We start from the raw sequence: 27,335 nt of genomic DNA on the forward strand, positions 1-27,335 counted from the left end.
GTGGTTGGAGTCTTATTTCTTACCTACACCCTCTCTATGGTCCTTACCTTTATGAATTAGAGTTGGCCTATGAGGGGAAGCAGATGGAACAGCGGGAGAGGTACCCTATGGGTGCTGGGGAGATGAGCAGAGATCTAGCCCCAAACTGGTAGCTTCCCTCAGGAGACAGTCAGCCTTCTCCCTTTGTAATGTGCCCCTTTATATGCTTCTCAATTAGAGGTTTGCCTCATTCTGACTTTCTCCAGAATGTGTGGGGAAAAATCTACTCCTGGTGGGAGAATAAAAACCTCTGCATCCCACGGAGAACATTTTGGAGCATGTCACGGGATAGTGTTCATACTCAGTCAGGTGTTTGGCCCTCAAGATTCTTTCTTCTTTCTTCTTCTTCTTTTTCTTCTTCTTCTTCTTCTTCTTCTTCTTCTTCTTCTTCTTCTTCTTCTTCTTCTTCTTCTTCTTCTTCTTCTTCTTCTTCTTCTTCTTCTTCTTCTCCTCCTCCTCCTCCTCCTCCTCCTCCTCCTCCTCCTCCTCCTCCTCCTTCTTCTTCCCCTCCTCCTCCTCCTCCACCTTCTCCTTCCTTCCCCTTCCCCTTTTTCCCCTTCCCCTCCCTCTCCCTCTCCCTCCCCCCTCCCTCCCTCCCTCCCTTCCCCCTCCCCCACCTCCTCCTCCTCCTCCTCCTTCTTCTTAATATTGTTAAGTCTATAAATATGTAAGTGTGCATGCTGGTCTCAAAGATAATCCAAAGGCACACATATTTTAAGAGTCTTGAGATTCTCAAGAGTCTTGGAAAGGGAATTTAAATTGTACCAAAGAACAAGATAAGGAAAGCGTAGCTTTTAATACCTGAATATTAGTAACAAACAATCTCTTCCTAAAAATCCTGTACTCTTAAAGAACATGTAGAACAGCGAGCAAGTTTTGAACAGAACCATATTTTTTTCTTTCATTAATAAAGGGGAAATTACACTAATATACAGAGGTCCTTTGTTTAGTGCTGAAAAGCCTAAGCAGTGGGAAGCTACAAAGACTCATGAGGTGGGAACTAACATGCCTTATGATTCAATATGTGTAAGTTCCTATGTGTAGACAGCACAGTGTAGTTTAAGCATGGCTGAAATGAAGGAGAGTTAGTAGCACTAGGACCTAGTAGCTTGTTTGTATACTGCAACATATTGGAAAATACAGGATGGTTCCTATAGGCAAATTTCTGACATTGAGGTCTTCTGGCAGTGGTTGCTCCTCCATTAGCATTACCATGCTACCAGAAACACATCCAATAGGCACATTGAGTGGTGCTAAGGAAATAGGTGAAGAGGAATCTACACTTGCCTCTTTGATGAGGTTCATAAATCTGGGTCCTAGGCGCCATGGCTTATGTCGATGGCACTGCAGGGAACTGACGGTCAGCTGAGAGGCACGGTGAGAGGCGATGGCTACCATGTACACAGCATCGTACATCAGAGCTGCTTCAGTCTATGGAGAAAAACAAGCACCATGCCATCAGTTCAGTTTTCATTAGTTCCTCTACCCATGTTCCCGACATTCCTTCCTTGCTGTTTGTCTGATCTTAAAGACCTTCTGTTCTTCAGCTAAACAGTGTTTAGTCACCAACAGCTATTATTTTACAAAAGAAAACTCTATACTCCAGAGGTAGGTTGGAATCCTACATTTGTTTTTGAGTTCTTACAAACAAAGCAAAATAAAAACTCAGATAGACTTCAAATGATTGTATTCCAGAAATATATTTTGGGACTATTTTTCTATGCCAAGCTTAGTGTTTAGGTCAACTACCTTGAGATCAAATTTATTAAGACTCATCCTTTCAAAACAGATATTGTTGCTCAGCAACTTCCTCCTTCCTTCTTTCCTTCTTTCCTTCGTTTGTTCTTTCTTATGTCTTGTTTCGTATTTCATAGAGAACAAATTCTTACTAGTAGAGCCAATAGGTTCTTTCATTATTAATGATGCTCCTGTTGTTGCTTACATTGGCCAGACTTGAGGAAGGAAGTTAGAGTCATGATATGAAGGTCAATGACAAGCTCATAGGCTCTCTGAGGTACAGGCTCATGGACCAGAATAAGCCAGCACTTGCCTCCTTGAGTTACCAGGAAAAGAGGTTGAAGTTAGTTACTGCTCTTTGGGAATAGTGATCTTTTGCTTTTTTCCCTCATGAAATTCTTTTCACTTTCTAAATTTTATATAATACTCGTAGCATTTTGTCAAGTATACTGCCCTGCGGTTTTGGGGGATAAAAATCTCATAATACCCTCATATTTTACTGGAGGGCTTTCTTTGCAACTTCAAATATATTAGCTCATTTGAAATTTTCAGTAATTCTCCAAAGTAAGCAGAACCCATAGATAAAGCTACTTATTATGTGTAAAGCTGACCTCAGGCAACATATTGATTTATGGAGGCATGTATGGGTATAGCTGGAAAATTGACAGAGTTAAACCTAGAATCCAGGTTCTAGCAAAAAAAAAAAATGTATGTCTGCAATTAGTTGACTCTTTCACCATTTGAGGTTAATTATGTCAGGATGGAGCTGGGAAGAGCACAAAGTGATAAATGTGACACTTCCATCTCATCAGTTTTCAGGCAAAAAAAAAAAACAACTTTATTTTGAACCCATATTATTCTGTACATTCTCAGTCATGGAAATGTCAATTGATTTCTAAGACTTGTCACTTAATTAAAGACAAATTGGGTGACTTCAAAGCAGAAACTGTAAGTACAGTCTATGCTACAGAAACATAGTTTAATCAACAGTCACAGCATGAGTTATTATTGATTCATACCTTAAAACAAACACACTTTTATATGAACTATAGAATACCTTGACTTAATATAAATATTTTCACTTATGTTCTTGACACAGAAAGGTGAGGTTGATACGCGGTGATGGTTGGTTGAGCTTTCACAATTTATTTTGATTGACTCAGGATTGATATAATCCATTTTATCAGTGACAGAGCAGAGTCTTGTGAACGTTAGCTGGTACACATCTACTCTGCTAATCTCTTACAAGGACAGAGGCTAGGCCCCTGCTTGCCTTATGGTTTTCACCATTCTGCTATCCATATTTGATTTAGACTGGAGAAAGTGAATTATTGACAGGTTGACTTTATGAAATGGAATCTGTAGTAAGAGTGGACATTTCCTAAGCACTAGCTACACATCTGTCCCTGTTCAGAATCCTTGGGAAACAAGAACCCTTTTCATCCTTTTCCTTCTTTGTGGAAAGAAAATTAAGATATTAAATGGTATCTATAAACTAATAGAGAGAAAGCCAACACTTGAATCCTTAAAGTTGGTGGTACAATCTGTGACCTCATTCTGTCCAATTATTTAATGATACAATAGTAGCTTGATAAAGGCTAAAAAATATTGACAATGTGTTACATGTCAGTACTGCAAACATATCATTTATGTATGATATGTCTTTGTGAAACATATAAACATTAGCTTATCTATTCTTTGAGATTTTCATTATACATGCAATGTATTTTGATCATATATATACTTTTTAAACTCCTATAGATTCACCCAGACCTTCTCATCTCCTTGTCCCAATCTCATAAGTGTTTTATTTCTTTTTTATAATCCACTGTGCCCAGTTACTGATGTTCATATGGTCATGGGTATAGGGCACAGACTGTCTATACTAGGCCAGACCCTGAAGAAAACGGACTTTCTCCCATTAGTTTCCATGAAGTGTCAGTAGCTCCTCAGATAATGGTGGACCGCATAAACCCATTTGTGGTGGGAGACAACTGGCTTGACCTTGTGTAAGTATTATTCAGGGAGCTACAGTTACTGTCAATTCATGAATACAATCACCCATTGTACTGGCTGGCTTTGTGTGTAAACTTGACACAAGCTGGAGTTATCACAGAGAAAGGAAACTCCCTTGAGGAAATGCCTCCATGAGATCCAGCTATAAGGCATTTTCTCAATTAGTGATGAAGGGGGAAAGGCCCATTGTGGGTGGTGCCATCCATGGGCTGAGTTCTATAAGAAAGCAAGCTGAGCAAGCCAGGGGAAGCAAGTCAGTAAGCAGCACCCTCCATGGCCTCTGCATCAGCTCCTGCCTCCAAGTTCCTGCCCTGTGTGAGTTTCTGTCCTGACTTCCTTTGGTGATGAACAGCAATGCGGAAGTGTAAGCCGAATAAACCCTATCCTCCCCAACTTGCTTCTTGGTCATGATGTTTTGGCAGGAATAGAAACCCTGACTAAGACAGCCATTCCTATGCAGAAGATGCTATTTCACTTTAGTCTTCCCTTACTGCTGATTCTTATAATGTATCTTGACAACCTGGGTAAAGGAAAATTTCTCAATGCTCCCAAGAAAATCTTTTCACCACAACATAGGCATACAGAAAGCTGGCCTCCCATAAGAAATTCATAATGTTTTCGCTATTGGAACATTTTTCAGTAAAGGGTTAACTCAGTAACTCAGTGGATTTGGAGGTGTTCAAGTCCTGTACATTTCAAAAGGAAGTACTGGTCCGTGCCTGGTTTGTGAGACAATATCTTTGATTATATTTTCTGGAGTCTAGGGCCATGCAACACTTATTCTAAAAATATGAATGTGATAAATGTTGTCTTTTGTTGTTCTGCAGTGCTGGGCTATGCTGTATCAATTTGAGGTGTGGAAGGACTGGAGACCAAGGTCAATTATGTGGGTGCTCTGTGCTTATGGAGTTCACTTCTCAGAATAATCCTGGACACCAATGCTTGTGTGGGTTTCCTGGTTGGCAACACTTCACAGGAATAGTCACACATCATTGCTGTGAGTTACGCATTTTCTGGAATGTGCCAATGGTATATAACACCTTTAAAAGCCCAGGCCTTTATGGGCTCTGCCTTGTGTGACTTTTTCCTTTGTTGATTTGTCTTTCTATTCATTTTTCCCTATAATAATTGGTCACTGTAAATATAGCATCTTATTTGAGTTCAGTGTTCTTTGTACAAATAACAAAGCATCAGGACACGGTGGTAACTGCCAACATAAACCAATGAGATGCTCCATCACCCTAGAGACAAGGACAATTGGCATACTGTGTCACCGATTGGGAGGCTGGGAAGAAAACTTGTTTTTGGAGAGCAAATGGGCAAGAGGCATATGTTTCTAATTACGCTCTGCCTTTGGAGAGGATCGTCGGTAAGGTTAGGATTGGTGAAACTGTCCATGGGAACTGTGGTGACGGTGCAAAGGATGCTGCTGCTGCTAGGGATCCCCAAGTGCTGGAGAGGGCACTGCTCATTTGCACTGGCACTGAGCTGGCAGCAGGTAGAATGCCCTGTTGGTGAGTGGAATCTGGAGATGGACTTAAGAAGGTGGCAAAAAGACCAGCTCGAGCAGTCTAAACATTCTGTTGGTGGGAAAGAAATTCCAGCAGGTTCACTGAAGGCTTGACAGTGGTGGCTATAACTTGAGTTTCAATGAATAATTGTTTGCTTGAAATAGAGACCAGGAGAAATAAAGGAAAGAGTAGACCAAGTAGATACCATGAAAAATGCCTTTAGTTATACCAGGTCAAAAAATGTCAGGTAAGGATTCACCTTGAGCAACTGGCATAATTAAGAATGTGCTTCATGAATAAATAAGAACATAAATAAATAATACAATAATTCTGCCCTAGCTTCTCGAGGAACAAACTTTTGATGTGTTAATTAACACTTCATTTGACATAATACTCTTTATAATCTCATAGTGTTTCTTTTTAATAAGCGGTTCAGGATAAGGGTTGGCTGTATCTTTGCATGTCAGATCTTTGTTCCTTTATTGATTAAAACCATCCAGTGTTATCAAGTAAAATTATTCCTGTACCATAGAAGTATTGTTATGTTATCTAATATGTTTAGTGAATGACACTGTGTTGGTATTATACAGATTTACAGACCAGCAAATGGACTTAGAAAGGCCTAAACTCTGATTTCCATTATCAAGGAAAATGCTGCCTTTTCTAATAATCCAGTTGGTATCTTTTATCTTAGGAGTCTTTGGATAGTCTTTGCTATCCAAAGATGTCTTTCCTGTGGACCATAGTTACAGAACTACTAGATGTAGGAGGGCAGGTTGAAGCTCCTGACGTTGCCTTACACTATGAGTACTGTGTGAGTTGGGAAGGAGAATGGTAGACCTGGCTCTGTGGTTTCTGTCTTCTTGTCATTACTGGGTGTTTGAATGGTTAAGCCTCAGGTATTTGGTCCACAGTTGGTGGCAGTGTTCGGTGAGGGAGTATACCCTTGCTGGAGGAAGTACAACTCTGGAGAAAAGAATTCATAGTCTTGTTCCACATCCAGCCCACTCTTTGCTTGGTGTTGGTAGTTAAAGTTGTGCTCTCTCATCATCCTGCTCCAGTAGTCTGTTGTCATTCCTCCCCCTACTATCATTGACTATCCCTCTAAAACTGTAAGGACAAATAAACTCTTTCCTCCTTCAGTTGTCTTGGTTATATTCATTTATCATAGCAACAGAAATAACTAACATATATCATTAGAGTCTATAATCAGGAAAAAAATAGTTTGAATATGGGACATTTCCCCTCCTCCAAATGCGCCTATAGTGCTGGGGAAATTGTAAAAGTAAAAAGAAACAAAGTGCATTTTACACAAGCCATTCTAGACTTCAGTAAGCTAATTAACACTCCAGTTGAAAAATATACTTAAAAACAATCTTCAGATGGGTTTTGATAGTACATTCCACTGGTTGACCTATGCTAGGCAAGTTTTGTTAACTCAATTCCTAAAGTAGTTTTTTTTTTTTAAATTAAATCTGTTTTTAAGTCTAGATTCAACTAAGATGAACTCGGGTATGACTGACTTCTCTATTTTCAGATATAGATGTGTTATGGCATGTATGATGATATTCTTTGAGGATGTTTTAGTGTAGAAAATTCAAAGAAAAGACTTAAAGAATTATAAGAATGTAGGTAAGTCAAAACACATTTTCCCCATTATATTATTTTCTAATTCTTATATGCTCACATCTATAATCTATAAATGTGTGTGGCACATGTAAGACAATGCCTATAGTGGAATCAGGCACTGGGTCTGGGAGAACATCAGGATGATATACAGGAGTTCAGAGAATACAGTTCTATTATTCCAGTGGAATTGTTTATAATCACCTACTGTTCTAGCTGCTTTTCTCTTGAAAAGTCAATTTATTTGCAATCCAGGTTACAGTCCATTATCTTGAGGAAGTCAAGGCAATAACAATAAGGATCACATCCACAAAATCAAGAGCTGAGAGAATAAATATGTGGCCCATTGCCTTCTTTGTTGCTTATTCGGGTGCCTTTTTTTTTTTTTTTTTTTTTTGGGCAGGGTATCTCTGCATAGAGAATGGTGCTGCCCATAGTGGGCTGGGTTTTCCTAAATCAATAAACAGTAAAGAAAATTCCCTATGTACATGTCACACACCAACTTGAGCTAATAATTCCCTTGTAAGTTCCTCTTCCTAGGTGACTCTGGGTTGTGTCATGTTAAACTAATCAGTGCACTTACTATAGTAATGTCATTAATAGTGGTAGTTTATAAAATAAAAACTTGTGAAATACTTTCCTCTTCATTAATAAGGCATGTTTCTTGCTTGTAAGAACTTTGGCTTTTCGGAGAAATATTTCAGGGCTATATTGACTATTCTTCATTTAAACATCCGTTTTGGTAGAATCTTAATTACATGTGTTTTCTGCATAAATTATTTTACTAAATACATTTTTATTATTGTACCTTGCCTTTTCTAATGCTTGGGATAGAGCATATTACAGAAACAGAAAGCATCTCTGTCTAAATGTTTGTATTCTCATAGAGGACGATACTAATCTAACAAACCAAAATATAACACAAGAAGATACACAGGTTAGACAGAAATTTGAAACAGGTAAGGATGAAGAGAACAGCTGAGATAGCTAACATACTAGAACTCAGTGCACAGAAGTCCTTGATAATGAAGAGATATTTAAGTAGCCTAGATAGTAGTAGATGCAGGAGGCTAGGGCCACAAGTACTTTGCATTGAAGAATAAGTAAACATGTAGGCTCTAATACACATTGCCAGTGGTTTTTATCTTTGGGATAGCAAAGAAGATATTTAAATTGAGGCAGGTTAAAATATATAGCATTGGACCTGGAATTTGGGAAATGGTATGTTCTTCCTGACCTCAATTGGTTCACTGACCATCCTAGTACATATCCCTCTATCTCCCCACGACTTAGTCTCTAAATGAGCCGCATTCAGGTAAAGCAGAAGGAGAGAAGTTCCATGTGGAATCTTTGGATAAATGTTGGGTGAAATTAGGCCTCGCAAATTTAACTCTGAAAACTATCTTCAAAATCTGCATGGCTGTTTTGCCCACCTTGAGTAGGTTTCGTGTTTTACCACTATTGCTTGCTCAAGTGGCATGTCCTGGCATAGTTATTGTACCCACTTTTACAGCATCCTGAAGTCTAGGATCTCTCTGGCTACTTTCTACTAGTTTTTATTCAAAGCACTGTTTCAGATCACCTAAGGCTCATTTATTCCACCACACTTTCCTTCATCATCACCCAGACTCACTGTGTGTTTTAAGTGTTGTTTCAGGCTTGCAAAACAGCATACAAAATTTAACAAAGCATTTTCAAGAGAAAAACAACTAGAATAGTAGGTGATTATAAACAATTCCATTGGAATAATAGAAATGTATTCTCTGAACTCGTGTATGTTCTCCCCGACTCAGTGCCTGATTCCACTATAGGCATTGTCTTACATGTGCCACACACATTTATAGATTGTAGATGTGAGCATATAAGAATTAGAAAATAATATAATGGGGAAAATGTGTTTTGATTTACCTACATTTTTATTTTTTAAATCTTTTCTTAGAGTTTTTTAGACTAAAACACCCTCAAAGAATATTATCATACATGCCGTCTTCTGCTATTGTAGTTCCTTACTTTTCTTTTCATCAAAACAATTCTGTGTGTGTTTCTCTCTTTGTCTCTCTGTCTCTCTCTGTCATTGTCTGTCTCTGTCTCTGACTCTGACTCTGTCTCTGTCTCTGTCTCTGTCTCTGTCTCTCTCTCTCTCTCTCTCTCTCTCTCTGTGCATGTACAGTACACATATAGAGGAAGGAAGATGACCAATCTCCCATGTTTGTTCTTACTCTCTATCCTGCTCGAGACACTTCTTCTTTTTGTTTTTTGCTGCTGTAAACTCCAGGATAGCTAGCCCAGGAGCCTCTGAGAATTCGACTGCTTTCTGCTCCCAATTTACTATAGGAGATCTCAGATTATAGATGCATGCTACTGCCCTGGCTTAATGTAAGTTCTTGGAATTCAGACTCAGTTCCTCACACATATATGCAGAAGATCACCACTAAGTTATCTCCTAATCATCATCATCATCATCAATATAAGCAAGTCTGAAACCTCTCAGTCAGGGTGGGTATGTTTAGACGGACCTTGTTTCTACCAGCTCCCAGCTTTTACCATTCTTTCTGCTCATTGGGGGAGCCATTAGCTATGGAGACTGGCAAGACGAGGGAGCAGTGTTATCTTGTGCCAGCAAAAACAATCTGTGAAAACTTCACAGCTGTATTTTCCATGTTCCTTGGTTTTCATCTTATTCAATCTATATAAATTATTCTATTAGTTCCATAAATGGGAATACACTGATCCTTTTGGTTTGGGTGAATTGAGCCATTCTTATGAAAGATAATCAGTGCTTGGCATGAACCTGTGAACTGTGGGAAAGCAGCTTCCAGCTCGTCCTGCCTATTGCTGCACACTGGGCACAAGTAAGACATTGGATAGCTACATCATCCTGTGCTAGAAACCTTGCTGGAACAAGGGAAGGACAGTCTCTTTCTATTCCTGAAGTCTAGGACCTCTCTGGCTACTCTCCACTAATTTTTATTCAAAGCACTGTTTCAAATCACCTAAGGCTCATTTGTTCCACCACACTTTCCTTCATCATCACCCAGACTCACTGTGTGTTTTAAGTGTTGTTTCAGGCTTGCAAAAACAGTCTGGGGCTCTGAACACGGACCCATCCAGAAACACTTAATTCATGCATTTATTTCCTTCATTTGTTCTTCATGGGAAAAAAGAGAAAGGAAGTTCGAAGTTCATTTTTCAGTGAGATGATACCTCTCAGTTGTCAGGAAATTGCATCTTAAAAGCAAGAGTGCTTCTCTGGATGATGGGAACAGAGGTTGAAATATTACACCAATTTAAAATGCTATTACCTGCTCTCATTCCCAATATCTTCCCCCCTTAGTAGTACTGTTCTTACATAGGAAGCAAGGTGGGTTTTTAAAAAATATTATTATTCCTTTCTATTTTCTTCATCCCCCAGGGAGCCTCATTAGAGCAGTACAGTGAGGGTTGATGCCTTTGACAGCGTGAGACAAACGATGCCGCCTCGAAGCTAAGCCCTTCATGAGGCAGTGTGCAAGTGTCTGTTTAAGAGACTACCTCTGACTTGAGAAGAGACAGATGTGGCCTCTGTGTCACGAGTAACATATCGCTGGATTGAAGCTCCGTTGGCACCTGCAGAAGGGTGCCCATCTGCAGCTGAGATGGTAAGGATGTGGCCCCATTTGCAGCTGGGAGGGTAAGCATGTGACCCCATAGGCCATGTGAGGGTCTGGTACTTGTCTACACCTGCTTCTGCAGGTCTCATGGTAAGCATGTGACCCCATAGGCCATGTGAGGGTCTGGTACTTGTCTACACCTGCTTCTGCAGGTCTCATGGTAAGCATGTGACCCCATAGGCCATGTGAGGGTCTGGTACTTGTCTACACCTGCTTCTGCAGGTCTGATGGCAAGCATGTGACCCCATAGGCCATGTGAGGGTCTGGTACTTGTCTACACTTGCTTCTGCAGGTCTGATGGTAAGCATGTGACCCCATAGGCCATGTGAGAGTCTGGTACTTGTCTACACCTGCTTCTGCAGGTCTGATGGTAAGCATGTGACCCCATAGGCCATGTGAAGGTCTGGTACTTGTCTACACCTGCTTCTGCAGGTCTCATGGTAAGCATGTGACTCCATAGGCCATGTGAGGGTCTGGTACTTGTCTACGCCTGCTTCTGCAGGTCTGATGGTAAGCATGTGACCCCATAGGCCATGTGAGGGTCTGGTACTTGTCTACACCTGCTTCTGCAGGTCTGATGGTAAGCATGTGACCCCATAGGCCATGTGAGGGTCGGGTACTTGTCTACACTTGCTTCTGCAGGTCTGGGAATTTCTTAGGTCTAGGATGTCTCGTACTCCTCTGCATCCCTCCTGGAAACACGCTCCTGTGGGTGAGCATTCTCTGCTTACTTTTCTTTTGGTCCAGCTTCTTTTTAAAAAATTGCACAATGATGATAGCAACTTAAATGTTTTTGACAAGTGCAATTAGAATGATAAAGATTACAGCTTTTGATAAGAGCCATACACACATTTGCAAAATAGATAATAAGCCTCTTTCATCTCTTGCGCATTCTCTCTCAAGGTATATGTTATAATACCACTTACAAGATTAAAGGCACAGAGGCTTACTTCACTTCTATAGCGTAAAGCATGATCGTGAGATTTCATTAAAACTATTCACTGTCTCTTACAATCTTTCTGCCCACATTGCCATCCTCCTCCAGGTAGAGAGGAAGGCAGAGGGAGTCTGGTGGAGGAGGAGGCAGACAGTGTCTGGAATTTGATAAAAAAAACATTGCATACTTACATGAAATTCTCAAACAATAAATAAAATCATATTTGAAGAATCAAACTACTCACTGTCATCACGCCGTCCAGGAGACCAGTCTCAGGTCTGGGTGGGGCCTGCAATCTCTCCATGGACCACTTCTCAATGATGGATGACACGTGAGGGTTGTCAATATTCAGCAACCGAAATCCAGTCATATTTACACCACTGTACCTGTAGAGTTCCAGATCCAAAGCAAACAAGTCCTGTGCAATATTATGAAAAGAAAAGTAGAAATTAATTTTTATTAATTAATTAATTTATAAAAATTAATTAATTGATATTAATTAATATTAAGATATTGGTGTTCTTGATATAAAAAAGAATCCAACGATTACAGAAGCAATAAAAAGGTGAAAACACAAATGAGGGAGTTATCATGTCCTGCCTATGAAAGAACGCCAAGTTGGGATAAATGAAGAAGAGGAATTTACCAACAAGTCATCTAGTTCTGGACCTGAGAAATGATTTTGAACGTTAAGAATTCTCTCCCTAGGATACAGTCTTTGAGGAGTTGGGTGAGTTCTTCCTGTCTCTTTGCCTCTGTGCTTTTTCATTTCACAGCTGAAGAAAAGTATGCGTTGGGGAGAAGGCCACAAAGAAAGGCCTGGGCAATGGCAGCAGCGCAGACCCCCTCAGCACAGCTGCAGCTTCAGGCTGCTCTGGGCCATGCTGCTGAGGTGAAATGTGGAAATTGCATATGCATGTGAAGAAAGGAGACTTCTAGGAGGGAAAAGTGGCATCCTGTGGCTCCCTGATGACAACTCCTATTCCTTTCAAAAAAGAGTATAAAGAATAGTCAGTGGCTAAGGGCTCAGAATACGGCCTTTAAAAGGAGATTATATTGGACCCCGTGGTTGTGGGATGTGGAAACGTACAGGAGACTCATTTCCTTTCTGACAGTGTCTCAGACAACCTGCCTAACCCACCCCAGTGTTTCCTGGAATGGATGGAGCTGAATGTAAGCCAGAGAGTTATCAGTGGATACATAGTTAAAGCAGAATGATCATTTCAGTTTTTATATATAAAGAGCTTAGCATAAAATCATGCCACTAAAAATATTCCACATTCGAGAGAAAACAAACTAGTCAAAATAACACTTAACAGAAAAAAAGCTCTTAAAGACATTGTCTAGTAATGAAACTGCTTTCTGAAACAGTCTGACATGGTCCAGCTATGGGGAGAATAGAAGTTACTGAAGGCAGTGGCCACACATTCCTTCCTGATTTTCATTTGCAGAAGGTGTGACATGCTCTTCTAAAGATGTCTTCTAGTTGCTGACCATTCCCAAGATAACTGTGGACTGGGCAGTAGAGTTGTAATAGAACATCCCTGCACTGACAGATCTGGATCAAGAATGCTATACTGTCTTTTAATATAGATTTGGTCCTTTTATTATTTTTAAATTCAACTAAGTGTCTGTGTCTGTGTGTGGCTATGTGCAACTGAACGAAGGTGTATGTGGAGTCTAGAAGAGGGCATGTGAGTCCCCCACCTCCCAGTGTGGGTGCTGGGAACCAAACCCTTGAGTCTTCTGCAAGAACAGTCTGTGCTCTTAACCCCTGAGCCTTCTCTCCAGCCCTATACCAATTTTTAAACATATAATATATACATTATAACATACACAATGTATGTGAATATGTGTGTGTGTGTATAAAAATCTGTATTTCCTTTGCACTAACTTACTGTTGAAATTTTTCATTAATGCTAATGTTCAAAGTTGGCTAGAATCTGAAAGCAATATAGGACAGAATGAAGATCAAATTGTAGGAAGACAGAAAGCAAATATGAAGAATAAGACCTGGGTAAGTAATCTTTCCAGCACATTCAATGACTAGAGGGAAAGTTATTTAGTCACAGAAAATTCCAGCACATGTGCTTAGTCCCATATAATGAATAGATTAAATGTATGTGGAGTTTAGCTGCCCTATAACTTGGGATTTCTATGTAAGACAGAATGTAGCACTTGCATGTCTGATTTGCGACATCCCTTGTGAATGCAGAATGAGGAGATCTGGAGAGCAAGGAGTGGACCAGAATAAAAATTGTACAATGTGCTTATAACATCTATTGCGGACCAGTTTTCCTAGATCCTAGGGATGAGTCTCTGAGATGGCTCCCAAGCTAGCTCTTTAGAGTGTTTAGTGTGGCTGGAAGAATGTTCCGAGGCCCAAGGCCACATGGCCTTGCCATATTCTGGCTTACATGGGTATAGGGAAGGGCCACGTCTGTGAATAGATAAAACATTTATTTATTGATTCCACTATTCTGAAAGAAGAAGAGATGTGGTTAGCAGCAACACAGAGCCACAGGATCAGCAAAACAATGTAGGTGCTTGTACTTCACCCTGTTCTCCCTCCCCACCACAAGTTCATGGCATGATGCACTCTGTACCCTTCAAGCCCCCAGCGAGCTTCGAGGGCATTTGTTGCTTGGAGTAAGTGAGAGGAGAAATGAAAGCTCTGCTCCTTGCTCCAAACCCTTTGGCCCCCCATACTCTTCAACTTAGTTTGTCAGTTTTACAAAAAAGAGTAACTTACTGACCATCCTACCCCAAAACTGGGTATGTTATACTTGATTAGCCCTTAAAGATTACAAAGAAAATGGCTGATTCAGTTGTCTTGTGTAAGAAAGTGAAATTTATACTGCAGGTGTCCAGAAGAGTAGAGTATATGCAGACTGTGTTGACTGACTTCTGAGGTCAATTGAGAAAGTGCTATACAATAATTTTGTTCTATTAAATGACTTAGATAATTCCTCTTTTAATCAATAATGCCACACCATTTCAACAGTCAGAGATTCTTCTGGATTTCTTAAGGTTTGAGCCATTGTTTTTTCTTAATGATCTAGAATGTTCAATGTGCACAGTGCCTCCATAACTTCACTTGTTGAAACTTCCCCAGGTACTCTCCAGGTGACTGCCTTAAACTCACTGTCTCCTGGACATAGGCAGGAATGCAACTTTATCACCTTGAAGGATTCCAGGTCATACTTCAACACTCTTCGGAATGAAATAGGAATTATAGCTGGCACTTCTCTATGAAGTGATCTCTTTAATGGCATTCCATCGCTCTTCTCATGCACACACATTGATGATCTTTATTGTAAAAACAACAAAAAGAAGAAAAAAGCAAAACAAAACAACCCCAAACACACACACACACACACACACACACACACACACACACACACAGAGAGAGAGAGAGAGAGAGAGAGAGAGAGAGAGAGAGAGAGAGAGAGAGAGAGAGAGACTTGATGCTCAGCAATGCTGGGTTTAGAGGAGTCTTAGGAAAATAAAGAGAATCCCCTTGAGAATAGCTGGGCTAGGACCCACAAGGAGCTGTCTGGGAATGGATGTGTGGAATACATTCTGAGGGTTGTCACTCACCAGGGTTGTGAAGAAGTAGTGATAGTATTCAGTCATCATGCCCATGAACAAAATCTGCAACAGAGACATGGGAGAAAGAATCAGAAGTAGATTATAATATGAAACAGAACATACAGTTGGACTTACATTAAAGTAATCAGATTCATGATGAAATATAAGAATAGTTTCTGGCCAACACATTTTATATTTGGGATTATGGTTCATGACGTGAGATTTTGTCTTTTCTGTGTCTTAGTCTTTCATATGCAACTACCTAGACTAGATATGTAGGTTGCTTAGTCCTTGTCTTTAGCACAATGTTTTTCTCAGATTTGAAGTCATTGTACATCGACAAGGCAATGCTAGTATGTACATATATTCACATGAGGACTTACAGCCGAATGTGTCTCTGAAAACTTACGGTCTCTGTCTCATCTTACCCAACACTCCTGAACTCACAAATGGATGAGAACCAGACTTAAAGTTCACATTACCTCTTCTCTCTTTCAACATTGTTTAGTGTATCTCAGAATTAGCTGGCATCAGTACTTCTAGTAATCTTTAGTTCTAGAGAATACTGGTATTAGTGGAACCATTATAATTTCATTGTATATTTTGTTATACATTTTATTGTATACTTCCTTATTTTTCATTATTTTAATGTACAAAATAGTATCATTATGACATTGTCATATGTACATATTGTTATGGATGTTCTTCTTACCCACCTCCCCTGCCCTCTCCAATTTTTACCGAATTTGTCCCTCTTTTGTTTGTATAATACACACACACACACACACACACACACACACACACACAAATGCATGCACGCACACATACTCACTACATATCAAGATTTCACAGTGAGAGAAACTGTGCCTCTTAGAACTTATTCTCTGCTACCTCTTTAGGATCTTTATATTTCCAGAAATCCTGAACGTGCATATATCGTTTTGACTTTTGTGGGAGAAGAGTAAGGTAGCCATGTGAGAGACATAGATGTGGTAGTTAGGTAGTTTATTAAGCAGTGAATCTACTTTTGTGCTCAATGCAGCAGAAAATGTTTGAAACGGTTCTCTACATTATCTAAGTCAGGGCATTATTGGAGGTACTTGTATGCTAGTTATGGTTCTTGGTTTTGGAGAAAACAAAAAGTTCACAAGCTACATATCTGAAGCCCTTCTCCCTGACTCCTCTTATGAGTCCTGTATACAAGTTATAATCTTCTGAAGGCTTTTAAGTCAGGATTTCTTGAACACTCTCATGGAGCCCTTCTGGTTCAAAGCATGTACAGTGGCAGAACATCGCTGATCCGTGGGAAACATGTATCTTGGCAGTGAAGAACAACAATATTTAGAATCTAGATTCAAGAGATGAATTCACAAAGTATGGGTAAAGACAATATAAGTTATCAGAGGTTCTGCTTAAAATACGCAAACTGGCATGGCTTTTTATGAAAGGGAATAAGAAGTGACGAATGTATTTACAGAGAGCACTAAGTGGGTTCACTCATGAGACACTTACCCCTGCTAACATGGAAACCAGGGGCTAGTGAAACTGTATCCTCTGAAAGTAAGATGAATGATAGGAAACTCTTACTATGATTAATTAGCTAATAGTATCTGAGTTGGTCCTGTGGTGCTAACAAGATCAGACACACCGAAGGACTTTTTAAAGCTGGACCTGTTTTAGTAACATTTAGAGCTATACATGGTGAGGTCTTGTAGGCAGGTTTCTTATAACATTTGAGCATAAAAAGCTGGACTATCAGGGTGAGGCCGGAATCCAATTGCTCATTTTGGCTATTAGATGGTATAAAGCGAACTGTGTAAATTTTATGTTAAGATGTGAAGCTGGATACTGAGCTTAAAATATTATTTCTTGAATTGAAACTGAAATATAGCTCTACCTGAGTTTATAGATTTTCAATTTGACAAATTTCTCTTTTTGAACTTTGTAGAAGGTTTTGCTCCCCTGTTGTGAACATGAACACTTCTTAAAAAGAAAAGCAATCATTGAAGTCATTATCTTATTATTGTTTTTATAGTTCCTGGAGGCAAATATTCATTTGCCATGTGTTAGTTGGTGTTAGAAATCAGGTGTGGCAGTAGAGTGAGTAGCAGCTGGCAGGCTGTTCTGATTGCAGAAGGGACAATTGGGTCCTCCAGGCATTCTTGACGTTTGTTGTATCACAAAGTTCTCTCCTCCCCTTCCTATCTAGATGTTTGGATACATATCATCTCTCTGAATTTGTCCTAGATTTTCCTAGAAATTATAAAACAAGTGCAGAGGCAATGATCATAAGCCTGTCAGCATTCCAGAACCAGATGAAAGAACACCTTCAAGATGAAAAATGACAAGCTCCAAGAGATGAAAAATGACAAGCTCCAAGAGTGATGTATTTTAAACAGCAGTCCTTCACAGTGGCCTATAGGCTTGTTGGGATACAGAGATGGTTGGGATACAGAGTCCTGTCTTCTAAGAGTGTGCTTTATAAATAAATGCACTGTCTTCACTCCATAATGTTTGCTTTGGGTGTTGGTTCTTCAGCTAAAGTCAGTAAGGGATTAAGAAAAATGTCACATCGTGGTAAATGTCAGTTTTAAAAATAAAAACTAAAAAAAATAATAAAATAAAAATAAAAACTATAATCATGACATGGAGAGTTTTCTAATAGTTCTTCCCAGAACTGAATTTTTCTATGAGCGCCTTCTCAGAATTCTTATGCTGTGTTTGTCTGCTGAACTGATAAGTGGTGCTCGCTTTACTAAGTTAGAGCTGAAGGAAATAGTTCTGCTTGTATTTAAAACCCATGTGCATGTTTCACCAAGTTATCATTGCTAAGTACAAGCTTACCCTCCTGTTTAAATCAATCCCGGCATATAAAAAATGATGGATCAAAAATGTGGCATCATTTGTGTCATATTCAGTTATACTGTTTATTGTTCTCAATTGCTTACACTGATATGGTCTTCTAATAGTACTTCCCCCAACAGAATTATTATCAAGTAGGTTTTGATATCACATCCTTGACATAGAGAGAACTAAAAATTCAGTGAGGCATGGAAGCACAGGGCTGAACTCTCAGAATTCAGGAGACTCAGGCAGTAGGCTTGTAAGGTTAAGGGTAGCCTGAGCTACACAGGACAGAAGATAGAAGGAGGGAAAGATGAGATTGGAAGCCATTAAATCTGTTTAATGAATCTCTGGGCTATGACAGGATTGTATTTTCTGACCCTTGTTATTACATGGGAGTGTCTACTAGATCAAGCCATAAGACAGGAAAGATAAGGACATTTGCCACCTCCCTAACTCTAGCATATTAATTGCATGATTGTCAGCATGGGGAGAAGGATTTGTTTTTCCGAATAAGCTCTTTTTTCTTCTTTCATAAAAACCCAGGAGTCATGTAAATGATCTTGTTAAGTTTGTTCTGCTGTCTAGGAAGGTTGAGGCCTAAATCATGGGCTCTCCATTAGAAGTCAGTTAGAAACATAGGTATGTGCACATCCCTGTGTGAACAAAAGTCATCCAGGTTCATGCTTCTCTCAACGTTCTCCTTCCAATTCTCTATTGCTTTTAAGAAACATTATCACTCTGTTTCAAATATCTTCTTCTGGGGTGCTCCAATTCTTTATAGAATAAAGACACTGTAAATAAATAATAATGGTTGGGATGAGCTGGATACCTCCCCCCAACCCCCAAAGAATGGTGGTTGACTGTTCCAACCTAGTCGGGTTCGGTTAGTGGAGCAGGAAGTCCTTTGACCAATTTCATTTTCCAGCAACACCAGTAATGATTTCTCATAGTAAGTCATATTCCATTTTAAGGATCGATTTTAAGAACTGGAAAAGGACTAATGACAAAAGAGTCAATATCGGCAACTTGAGGACACTCCATCTTTCTTGGTCACATAATCCAAAAGGAGGAAAGATGGTATGTATCTTTTTGGAGGCTCTATCTGTGTCATGGTACTGAGATAAAAAAAGATTACATGGCTATACCTTTATTTATAGAAAACAATTTATGCCCTCTTTTATTTGTAGCTAGAATTGATCAACACATGGCAGAAGAAAAGCTCAATGCCATTTGGATCCTAAAAGGACATTTCTAATGATTCCACTGATACCAGTATTCTCTGGAACACAGCTAATGCTCATTAACAATGGTGATGTTACACTGGTCCAGCTGTCTTGTGAGATTTTTGCAACTATTGGGAACCTACCTTCTATATAAGTAGCTTTGGTGTGGCTCTGTTGTCCTTGACAAAGATGAGCTCTCAGCATTTGATGAATGGCCACTGAGTACACCGAGCAGCAAGCAGTCCATAGGATCCTGTGTTCTCTAAGATCTAATTGACATTTAGATGGAGAGGACCTAATTTACAGGGCTAGAAGGTTTGTGGTGGCTGCAGAGTCATCTCATGAGACAGAAGGAGCCAAGCATCCCGATAACATCTCTGAGACTTAAAGAAGCCTGAACCTTCACTCTGCTCTTCTCTCAGCAAGTGGTGCCATGCTACAGAGGCAGCAATCACAAATGTTTTGCATGCATTCTCAACATCTATCATTAAGGGCAATCAATGCATCACAAATAATGGCCATTGCACTGTAACTGTGGTAGCAAAACCCTAAAATGGAGCCTGGAGTTTCCCTGTGCTATTTGTGTTTTTTTGTAATATTTATATGGCTTTTTATTACTGCTTCTTCCCTCGAAAAAATGCATGTCCTGGAAGTTTATATTGACTAAACTGAAGTATATTGCTACTTTTTACAGTTTTCTCAATAGAAGGATGAAGTTCCAGCCATCATGACATGGTTTCTAGTCAATAATTTCAAATGAATAACTTCCAAATGTGCAGCGTGTACTGTAGCTAAAGTAAGGACTTTACCGCCAAACAGGAATGAGCTTTTTCTGCATAAAAATCTTCAGACACAGTGGGATGGCATCGAGTATCAGAGGAATAATTTTAAGATAAAAATTCACTCTCTAGGGTGCCTCTCTTCTTCTGTGATACTTACAGTCACATCCCTACAGTCCTCTGAATGCAAGAGTTCTTAGGGTACATGGGCTGCACTGTCAGTGGAATAACTGAGATATAAGCTAACCTTTTGATACATGTTTGTCGTCAGTGTCTTTGCCACACCAAGTCAACTTACATTCCTAACGGACAGTGCATTACAGAGCAAACAGCAGTAGGTCCCAATGCCCCTGAGGTTAGGAAGAATTCTATTTCCTTCTGACATAGACTGGTGTTTCATACACGTGTCCACACCCTGACTTGAACACATACTCACATGCTTATTTGTACGGTAAAAGAGACTGTAGACATCATAGGATGTTGGATTTAGGAAACAAGAGTGCTATAGGGTGAAAGTGATACTCAAAGGCAAAAGGTAAGCAATGATGTGCTGTGGGGCTTCAGAGAAAGATGTGGGGGAAAGAAGCTGCATTGTCCTGTCTCTGCCTCTAGGAGGAAAGCAGCCTGCCTCCACCTTCCATCAAGACTCAACCTCCAGATCTGTTAAGAAACTTCTATTGTTTTAAAGTACTGTGTGTGTTACAGGAAGAACAGAAAGCAACTGCCTTCTTCTAATCTCTCCGTGATTACAGTGCATGAGAACTCGCAGCTTCCTATAGGTGAGCATCCAATACGTTCATCAAAGGAAAAGATAAATTTTCCATTTGAAGTCGATACATTTCTAATTTTTTCATATCTTTCCTTTGCAGGCAAATGCTAACAGCATGTAAGTGCCTATAAACAAACTGAACTCAAAGGGGGCCCAGAGATATTTGCTTCCATTTGACAACAACATTATACCATTTACAAAGTCAACCGAGTTTCTTCCTGCTTCTTCCTGCTTCCAAAATAAATCAAAGAAAAGGAAGACATCCCACAAAGCACTCACCACACTACTTAGGGGTGTCTCTGGGTCTTAACATTTTCTTAAGCTTCTGTCTCTAGTGGTGTGTTCCAAGGTGAAGCTGACAGTAATGGATTTTAATAAATGGAATGGAAACAGGTGATGTTTCTGTAAGCTTTAGAGAGTATTTTAGAAGAGACAGACTTCTTCACCTGGATGCTCAAGGATGAGAGCGCGCTGCTCATGGATGCAGATGGTTGAGGACAGAGCAGGTGATAGATGGTAGAGAGAAACAGGCAATCTTGCAAAGATGGGGGACTGGAGTTTTGGGAAGATGACATGAATCTAAACTACAAGTATTTTAAAATACCAGAAGCACATGGAACAGGAATGTCTTAGAAAGAATAGAAGAGAAAAAAATTAGTGTACATAATTTAGATGGAAAAGTGAACCTGTTACATGGCAAACAAGCTCTCTGTGATAGGCACTTTGCTTCAAATTTCTCTGATGATAACCTTTCAAAGGAGAGATATAGAATGGATACTGAACCATGATCTCTAAAATATCCATAGCCTAGTAATGTGCTTCGTAGCCTGGAATATTTAGAGGAAGCAAGGAACTTTAAAAGTCCCAGTGGTGCTAGGGTAAAGGTTAACAACTGGATTATCATTTATACCTGCTGAGCAAGGGATGCTCAGAGAAGAAGTTTTCTCTAATAGAGTGACACTGGATATATCAACTGCATCAGGGAAGGCCTCGTGTTCAGGAGTAGTTGACCAATATAGAATGGATTTTTCTTTTTTGGTGTGCTTTTACTTAGTTACAGTTTGGTTTGGAGGGGATTAATTGTTGTATTTCTTTTTTGTTTGATTTTCAAGAAACAGCTTACAAAGTTGGGTGGGTAGAGAAGGGAAAAAAATAAGAATATGACTAGGGGAAGTAAGAATATTGTGAGGAGCCGCCCTTGCAATTGCCATTACAAGATGGCGCTGACATCCGGTGTTCTAACTGGTAAACAAGTAGTCTGCGCATGTGCTGGGGTATTTTTCCATTCCTTGTGCCCTGCCTGTCCCATGGCATCATCTGGGCTGATGGTGTCAGCCCAGACGTGTTTCACCAGTCAGGGTGAAACACGTCTCCAACTTCTCTTGTGGTCTATTTAAGGACTGAGTTTCCTGTGTTCTGGGTCTCCTCCCCAGAAGCTGATCATCTTTCTCTCGAGAAGCATTAAAGCTTTGCTGCAGAAGGATCCGAGTGTGTCCTGTGTGTGCGAGACTCCTTATCACACAGGGACAGAATATGACCAAAATACATTTAAATTTGAAAATTGTTTTAAATAATGAAAATATAATAATAAAAAGTACCATTTGTGAAGTTGCATCTTTAAATATTCTGATATATCTGCCCCAGCATGGGTTGTACACATGCATAATCACTAGATATCCTGCATGCGATACATGTTCTTATGCTGAGACCGCTGATCTATGTCAATTAAATTTTTTCTTATTTTAACCTTGTTTCTAAGCTACAGAACTTAGGGTCATCACTACCATTTGGTGAGTGCTATAACACATCCATTTATATGTACAGGAAGTGGACTTGAAGCTAATGGCATAGTCATGGTGTTCATGTGTGGTTATAGTTGGGACTCTTAGCAGGTTAGTTCAGTTATTGATCATAGGAAGCACCGTTAGAAAACCCAATGATTTTTTTAAACAATCCATTTGTGGAGTATTTTGGGATCCCAAGTAGAACCACAAAGTTAGACACACAGGGCTTGGAATTTAGTAGGACTGGAGCCCCTTGAGTTTCCCACAGACGCCGAGGAAGTCTCTAGATTGTAAGAGCGCCTTCTTTGGACTTTGGTGAAGATTCTGGCCCTAGAAGGTTATAGTTTACCTTTTGTAGGCATCCAGATAGATAGTGATTTGGGCTAAAACAGCTCGTTAGATGTTATAATTAATTAACTTCAGTTTTCTTATGTGTAGTTTTGAAGACCTTTGGTAATATCTGAGAAGCTATTTAATCTCTTAGAGTATGCATCTTTCATTAAGAAAGGTTAGTGTTGTCATTTAGGTCAGTAGTAGAGCACCTACCTGCCTAGCTAGCATGTATGGGATCATGGGTCCCATGGCCCATTGCACTAAGTAGACATTCTTTGAAAAAAATTCATAACTGATTTTTCTCTAACATAAAATATTGAGTTGATGAATATAGATATTTCTGAGTGCTTGATGCTGTTATGTAGTAGGCCAAAATAGACAAGGGTATGTATTCTACATGAAGTCATATGTCTTATTCTATTAAGGTGCTGCCTTAGGTAAGAGCAACCCTCAGGGTTTCAAACATGGGAGGGGGTAAAGCCAGATGTTTTACTTAAGATGAACAGTGTTTTGAGACTGCATGTGAGTGAGAGGAAAAAAGGAAGGGAATTTGTTTCAGAGTTATCAGTTCAGAACAAAGATGACAAGATGACTGGAGAAAAGAGAGAATCTGAGACATAGTCAAAGGGTTGAGTCTCTCTTATTTGGCAACTCTCTAGCTTGCATTATGGGATACTTTTTTTGTCACCAAGAAAAGAGGTAAGAAGATAAAATGATTGGTCATAAGAAGGTTGAAGGAGAAGCTACAAGGTATTAAATCCAATGTGGTAATTTAATAATACAACAGTCATCAGATATGAAGACCTAGTCTGACCTTCATTTTGAACTTTATTATATGTGAAGACTTGACTTAGCTTTCATCAGCTATGAAGACCTGGCTTGGCCTTCATGAGACATGTAGACCTGGCTTGACCTTTATAACATATGAAGACCTGCTTTGATCTTCATGAGACGTGGAGTTGTGCCTTGACCTTTATAACATATGAAGACCTGGCTTAATCTTTATCAGATATGAAGATTTAGCTCCATGTTCATTAAATTTAAAGACTCAATTCAACATTTATCAGATATGAAGACCTGGTTTGAGCTTCATTTTGAACAGTGTTATATATGAAGACCTTCATTTACTGGGAAGACCTGGCTTTACCCTCTTGAGAGAAAGATCTGGTTCTGTCTTTATCAGATACAAATACCTAGGTTGTCACACTAAGAGGAGGTCTTAGACTAAGTGTCATTCTATAATTTAAGGGGGGATACAGAGACACAAATTCAGGATCAAGAAGCATCAACTCACTCTTGGTGTGGATGATGATAATACCCAGCAGCCGGCATCTTTTGTGTATTGGTACCAGCCTAGAACCCTATTTGCACTGTCAAATTTAGTGATTTTCTGCATGATGTGAAGCCCATAAAATTGCTTCTCATGTATAAAGGCATAAAATAAAAAGTCTTCTGATCCTCTACTGAGTGATGACTTTATTTATTAGGCTGTTGTTTATAAAAGTATCTTATTCCTTTCCAATCACAGTGTAGTACTGGGTACTTAAAAAGCACTCCAAAAGGACTACCTGACTAGAAATAAAATTCATATGTTACAGGATAAACCAGATGGTGGAGAGGTTAGCTAACAGTTGTGGGGAAGTTGTAAGAGAGGGCCTTTTTGGTAAAAACTTTCGTTTGTAGAGTGTTGAAGAAGCAGATGTGTTTTGAATAGCAACATAATTTCCCCCCTTATTTAGCCTCCATACTCATTTGAAAATTGGAGAGATGTTATGTTACCCCTTTGCACATAGAAAAAGGCGCATTCAGGAATGGCAGATCTCTACAATGCTAAAGTAAGCTGAAGTTCACTGTTGCCGCTGAAGTCTTAAGATGTGACTCAATATACACAACACAAGTACAATTTGCATGATTTTTTTCTAAACTATATCTACCCCAAACACCAGGACATATTCTTATCTTCTATTAAAGCCATATTTGGATTGGGCTGGAATGAGGCATCAATACATTTCTGAGGAGTATACATAGAAATAAGTCTATAGCATTTTTATTGCTTCTTATTTCAAGTAGAAACACATTTTTCTCTTCTTCTAAAGATACTTTATTTTGGAGGATTTGGAGAATCTTGAAATGTGCATCTTGTATAATATGAATGTGGGTGAATGGAGTACATTTTCAGTAAATTGTTGGCTATCTATGAAGGTCAATTAATTCTTGTATAATTTAGATAGTACACTCATATGTGTGAACTGCTCCTTATAACTAAAACTAACTGTAGGCTCAGGGGCTGTAAACATACTTTAATATCAGCCTGAGAGAAACATAATTAGAATGAGAATGTACTGCCATAATAATTGTATAATATACTACAAATTATCATCCAGTTAGTGTAAATTGAGATACATCATGATTATGTCGTCAAAATTTATTCACAGTAATGAACTTATCAATTAGCTGGCTTGAAGACCATCAAAGGAATTGAGGAACTTAAAAGATAATATATTGCTTAATTAATTTCCCATTTCTTAGATGTTCTACTAAGTACAAGACAGTGTGCAAATTCTTTATATCTTAACATTGGTGAGAGAATCCGTGAGGATGAGGAGATACGGACGCTCTAAACTGAACACGTGCATAGTCAGCTTAGAATCCAACAATCCTACTTGTAGATGAGGTGATGAAGCTAAAGAGGAGGTGGTAGATTTTATCCTTGAGGTGTATATAGAATTTGTTGTATATATAGTTGTTAACAGCTTAGGCAATGAGACCATCAGGCCCTGGCTGAAGTTTCAGCTCTGCCATCTCTCTCACTTGTAGTGTGAGGATATTTGAAGCAGATAAAAAGAAATTCTAGCCCAATGAATAGTGCACGCTGTCAAATAGAAAGCACCAGATGCATGGAAGTTATTTATTCATTTATTTAGGGGAAAGATGTTGCGGATAGCTCTGGGGCTATTTTCAATTTGATGCTAATTCTGAGGGGTTGTGATCAATGAATGAGTCGGCACTCAGCTGATTTCCTGTAAACCTTCTTCCCACCTTAATTTGTAAAATAACAGCTAGGGCCAGTGATTGGGCAGATAAAGGGAAGGCAGAGCTGAAAGTTAGGAGAGAGAAGAAGGAGGAGTGGGAGAGAGGATGACAGAGGAGTGGGTGGAAGGAAAGCAGAGCAGAAACTCATGGCCTGGAGAAACCACAAGTTCTAAGGGGTCTCATAGATGGGGAAGATGGTAGTGTAGTGGTAGATCTGCCCATTTGAGGTGCACAGCTTGTATTCATAGTAATTGAGTTGTGTTTTTATTGCTCAGGCATATTTGGGTTGGAGAATTACTGCAACAGGAAGAGCCCAAAATAGATTGCCCAAGTTGTTACTTACTGTCCTCACTGTTTCTATTTATAATCCCTTTCTAGTTTACAAATTGACTTCATGGTTTCAGACCAGTTTGTAGGCATTGGATGGATTTTTTGTGACCTTGTTTTCAGGGTCTCTCTTTGCCCTCCGAGGGCAGGTGGAGGTTTATGGTTGTGATGTTTTTGCTGTTGCATCTCTAACACCTTTAAGTTTCAAAGCTGCTGAAAACACAGAATGACTTTTTCTATGGTTTCTATCACATTCTCTCCTTGGTCATGGGGCTATATATGTGGACTTTCTATGAAGATAGAAATACTTGAGTATCTGAGAATCAAATGAAACAATTGTATACAAGAAGTAGAGACTAACCCAACATGTACTGTAAATTTGATTACTTTGATAATCAGTTGGCATCTTGTATGCAACTGAAACAAACTCAATTTGTCATTTATTTAAATTTTTAGATAACTTTCAAACCCCATCTCACTGCTTGTGGCTGTGTGATGTTAACCAAGCCACATAATCTCTCTGAGCAATCATTTTCTTGCACAGAGAATTTTCATCTTCTTCCTCCTCCTGTTTTCTTCTTTAGGATGTTCTTATAACAAAGAAATGATACACTCAGTACATTCAGCATGGTCCTTAAATACACTAGGTGTTCAGCAACAGTAGCCCTTGTGGTATCTGACCTACGCTGCATGTCTGCTATTAAAGAAGAGAGACTACAATATCACTTAGAAGGTACAGGTTTGCTTCTTCACGGCATTGGCTGTGCTCAGTGACGTTTTGTGTCCTGAGCTACAGAGTGATGGCACAAACCTTGTCTAATCACCTGTTTGGCCTCCTCACCTCCTCACCGCCTGTGGGCACAATACATACAAGGCAAAAATCAATGCACAGAATTATTTGATTAATCAGCATTACCATTATACTCCTTAGCAGAGGAGCCAAGCATTTAAAAAAATACATTTTCTTTGTGACTGTGTTCTTATGCTAATTGAATGTGAACAGAAAGAAAAAAGTGCAATATAATTTTATAAAATGTTTTCATTTTAAAGATTTTTATGGTTCAGTTGTACCTTGATGATTTATCTCTTGCAGCAAGCATTATGAGGAAAAGACGACACCAAAGCACTTACGC

At 39.3% G+C, this 27,335-nt stretch overlaps 1 protein-coding gene and 2 long non-coding RNA genes across 17 annotated transcripts in view; 2 read left to right on the forward strand and 1 right to left on the reverse strand.

Annotated features, from left to right (window-relative positions):
- The window catches only part of LOC115486002, a 91,381-nt gene extending 79,599 nt beyond the window's left edge, over positions 1 to 11,782 (forward strand). The window contains exon 3 of the long non-coding RNA XR_003951875.1: positions 10,342 to 11,782. This is a non-coding gene — a long non-coding RNA (uncharacterized LOC115486002). The remainder of the gene's footprint in view (positions 1 to 10,341) is intronic.
- The window catches only part of Grik1 (glutamate receptor, ionotropic, kainate 1), a 394,963-nt gene that overhangs the window by 98,688 nt on the left and 268,940 nt on the right, over positions 1 to 27,335 (reverse strand). For all 13 annotated transcript variants that reach the window (XR_384929.4, XR_384930.4, NM_010348.4 and 10 more), the window contains 3 exons: positions 15,117 to 15,170; positions 11,761 to 11,934; positions 1,327 to 1,470 (listed from right to left, as the gene is read on the reverse strand). Coding sequence is in view for 11 of the 13 variants with exons in the window: in NM_010348.4 (NP_034478.2) it covers positions 1,327 to 1,470; positions 11,761 to 11,934; positions 15,117 to 15,170 (372 nt within the window). In the remaining 2 variants the exon portion in view is untranslated. The remainder of the gene's footprint in view (positions 1 to 1,326; positions 1,471 to 11,760; positions 11,935 to 15,116; positions 15,171 to 27,335) is intronic.
- Positions 14,937 to 24,305, forward strand: Gm33207. 3 transcript variants are annotated; one of them, XR_385024.3, is made up of 3 exons: positions 14,937 to 19,031; positions 19,142 to 20,735; positions 20,826 to 24,305. It is a non-coding gene; the product is annotated as a predicted gene, 33207 (long non-coding RNA). The 3 variants fall into 3 exon arrangements; XR_003951874.1 differs by having other exon boundaries at positions 20,569 to 20,735; XR_003951873.1 differs by having other exon boundaries at positions 14,937 to 20,735.

Source organism: Mus musculus, chromosome 16 (assembly GCF_000001635.26).
Source record: "Mus musculus strain C57BL/6J chromosome 16, GRCm38.p6 C57BL/6J".
NCBI classification, from domain to species: domain Eukaryota; kingdom Metazoa; phylum Chordata; class Mammalia; order Rodentia; family Muridae; genus Mus; species Mus musculus.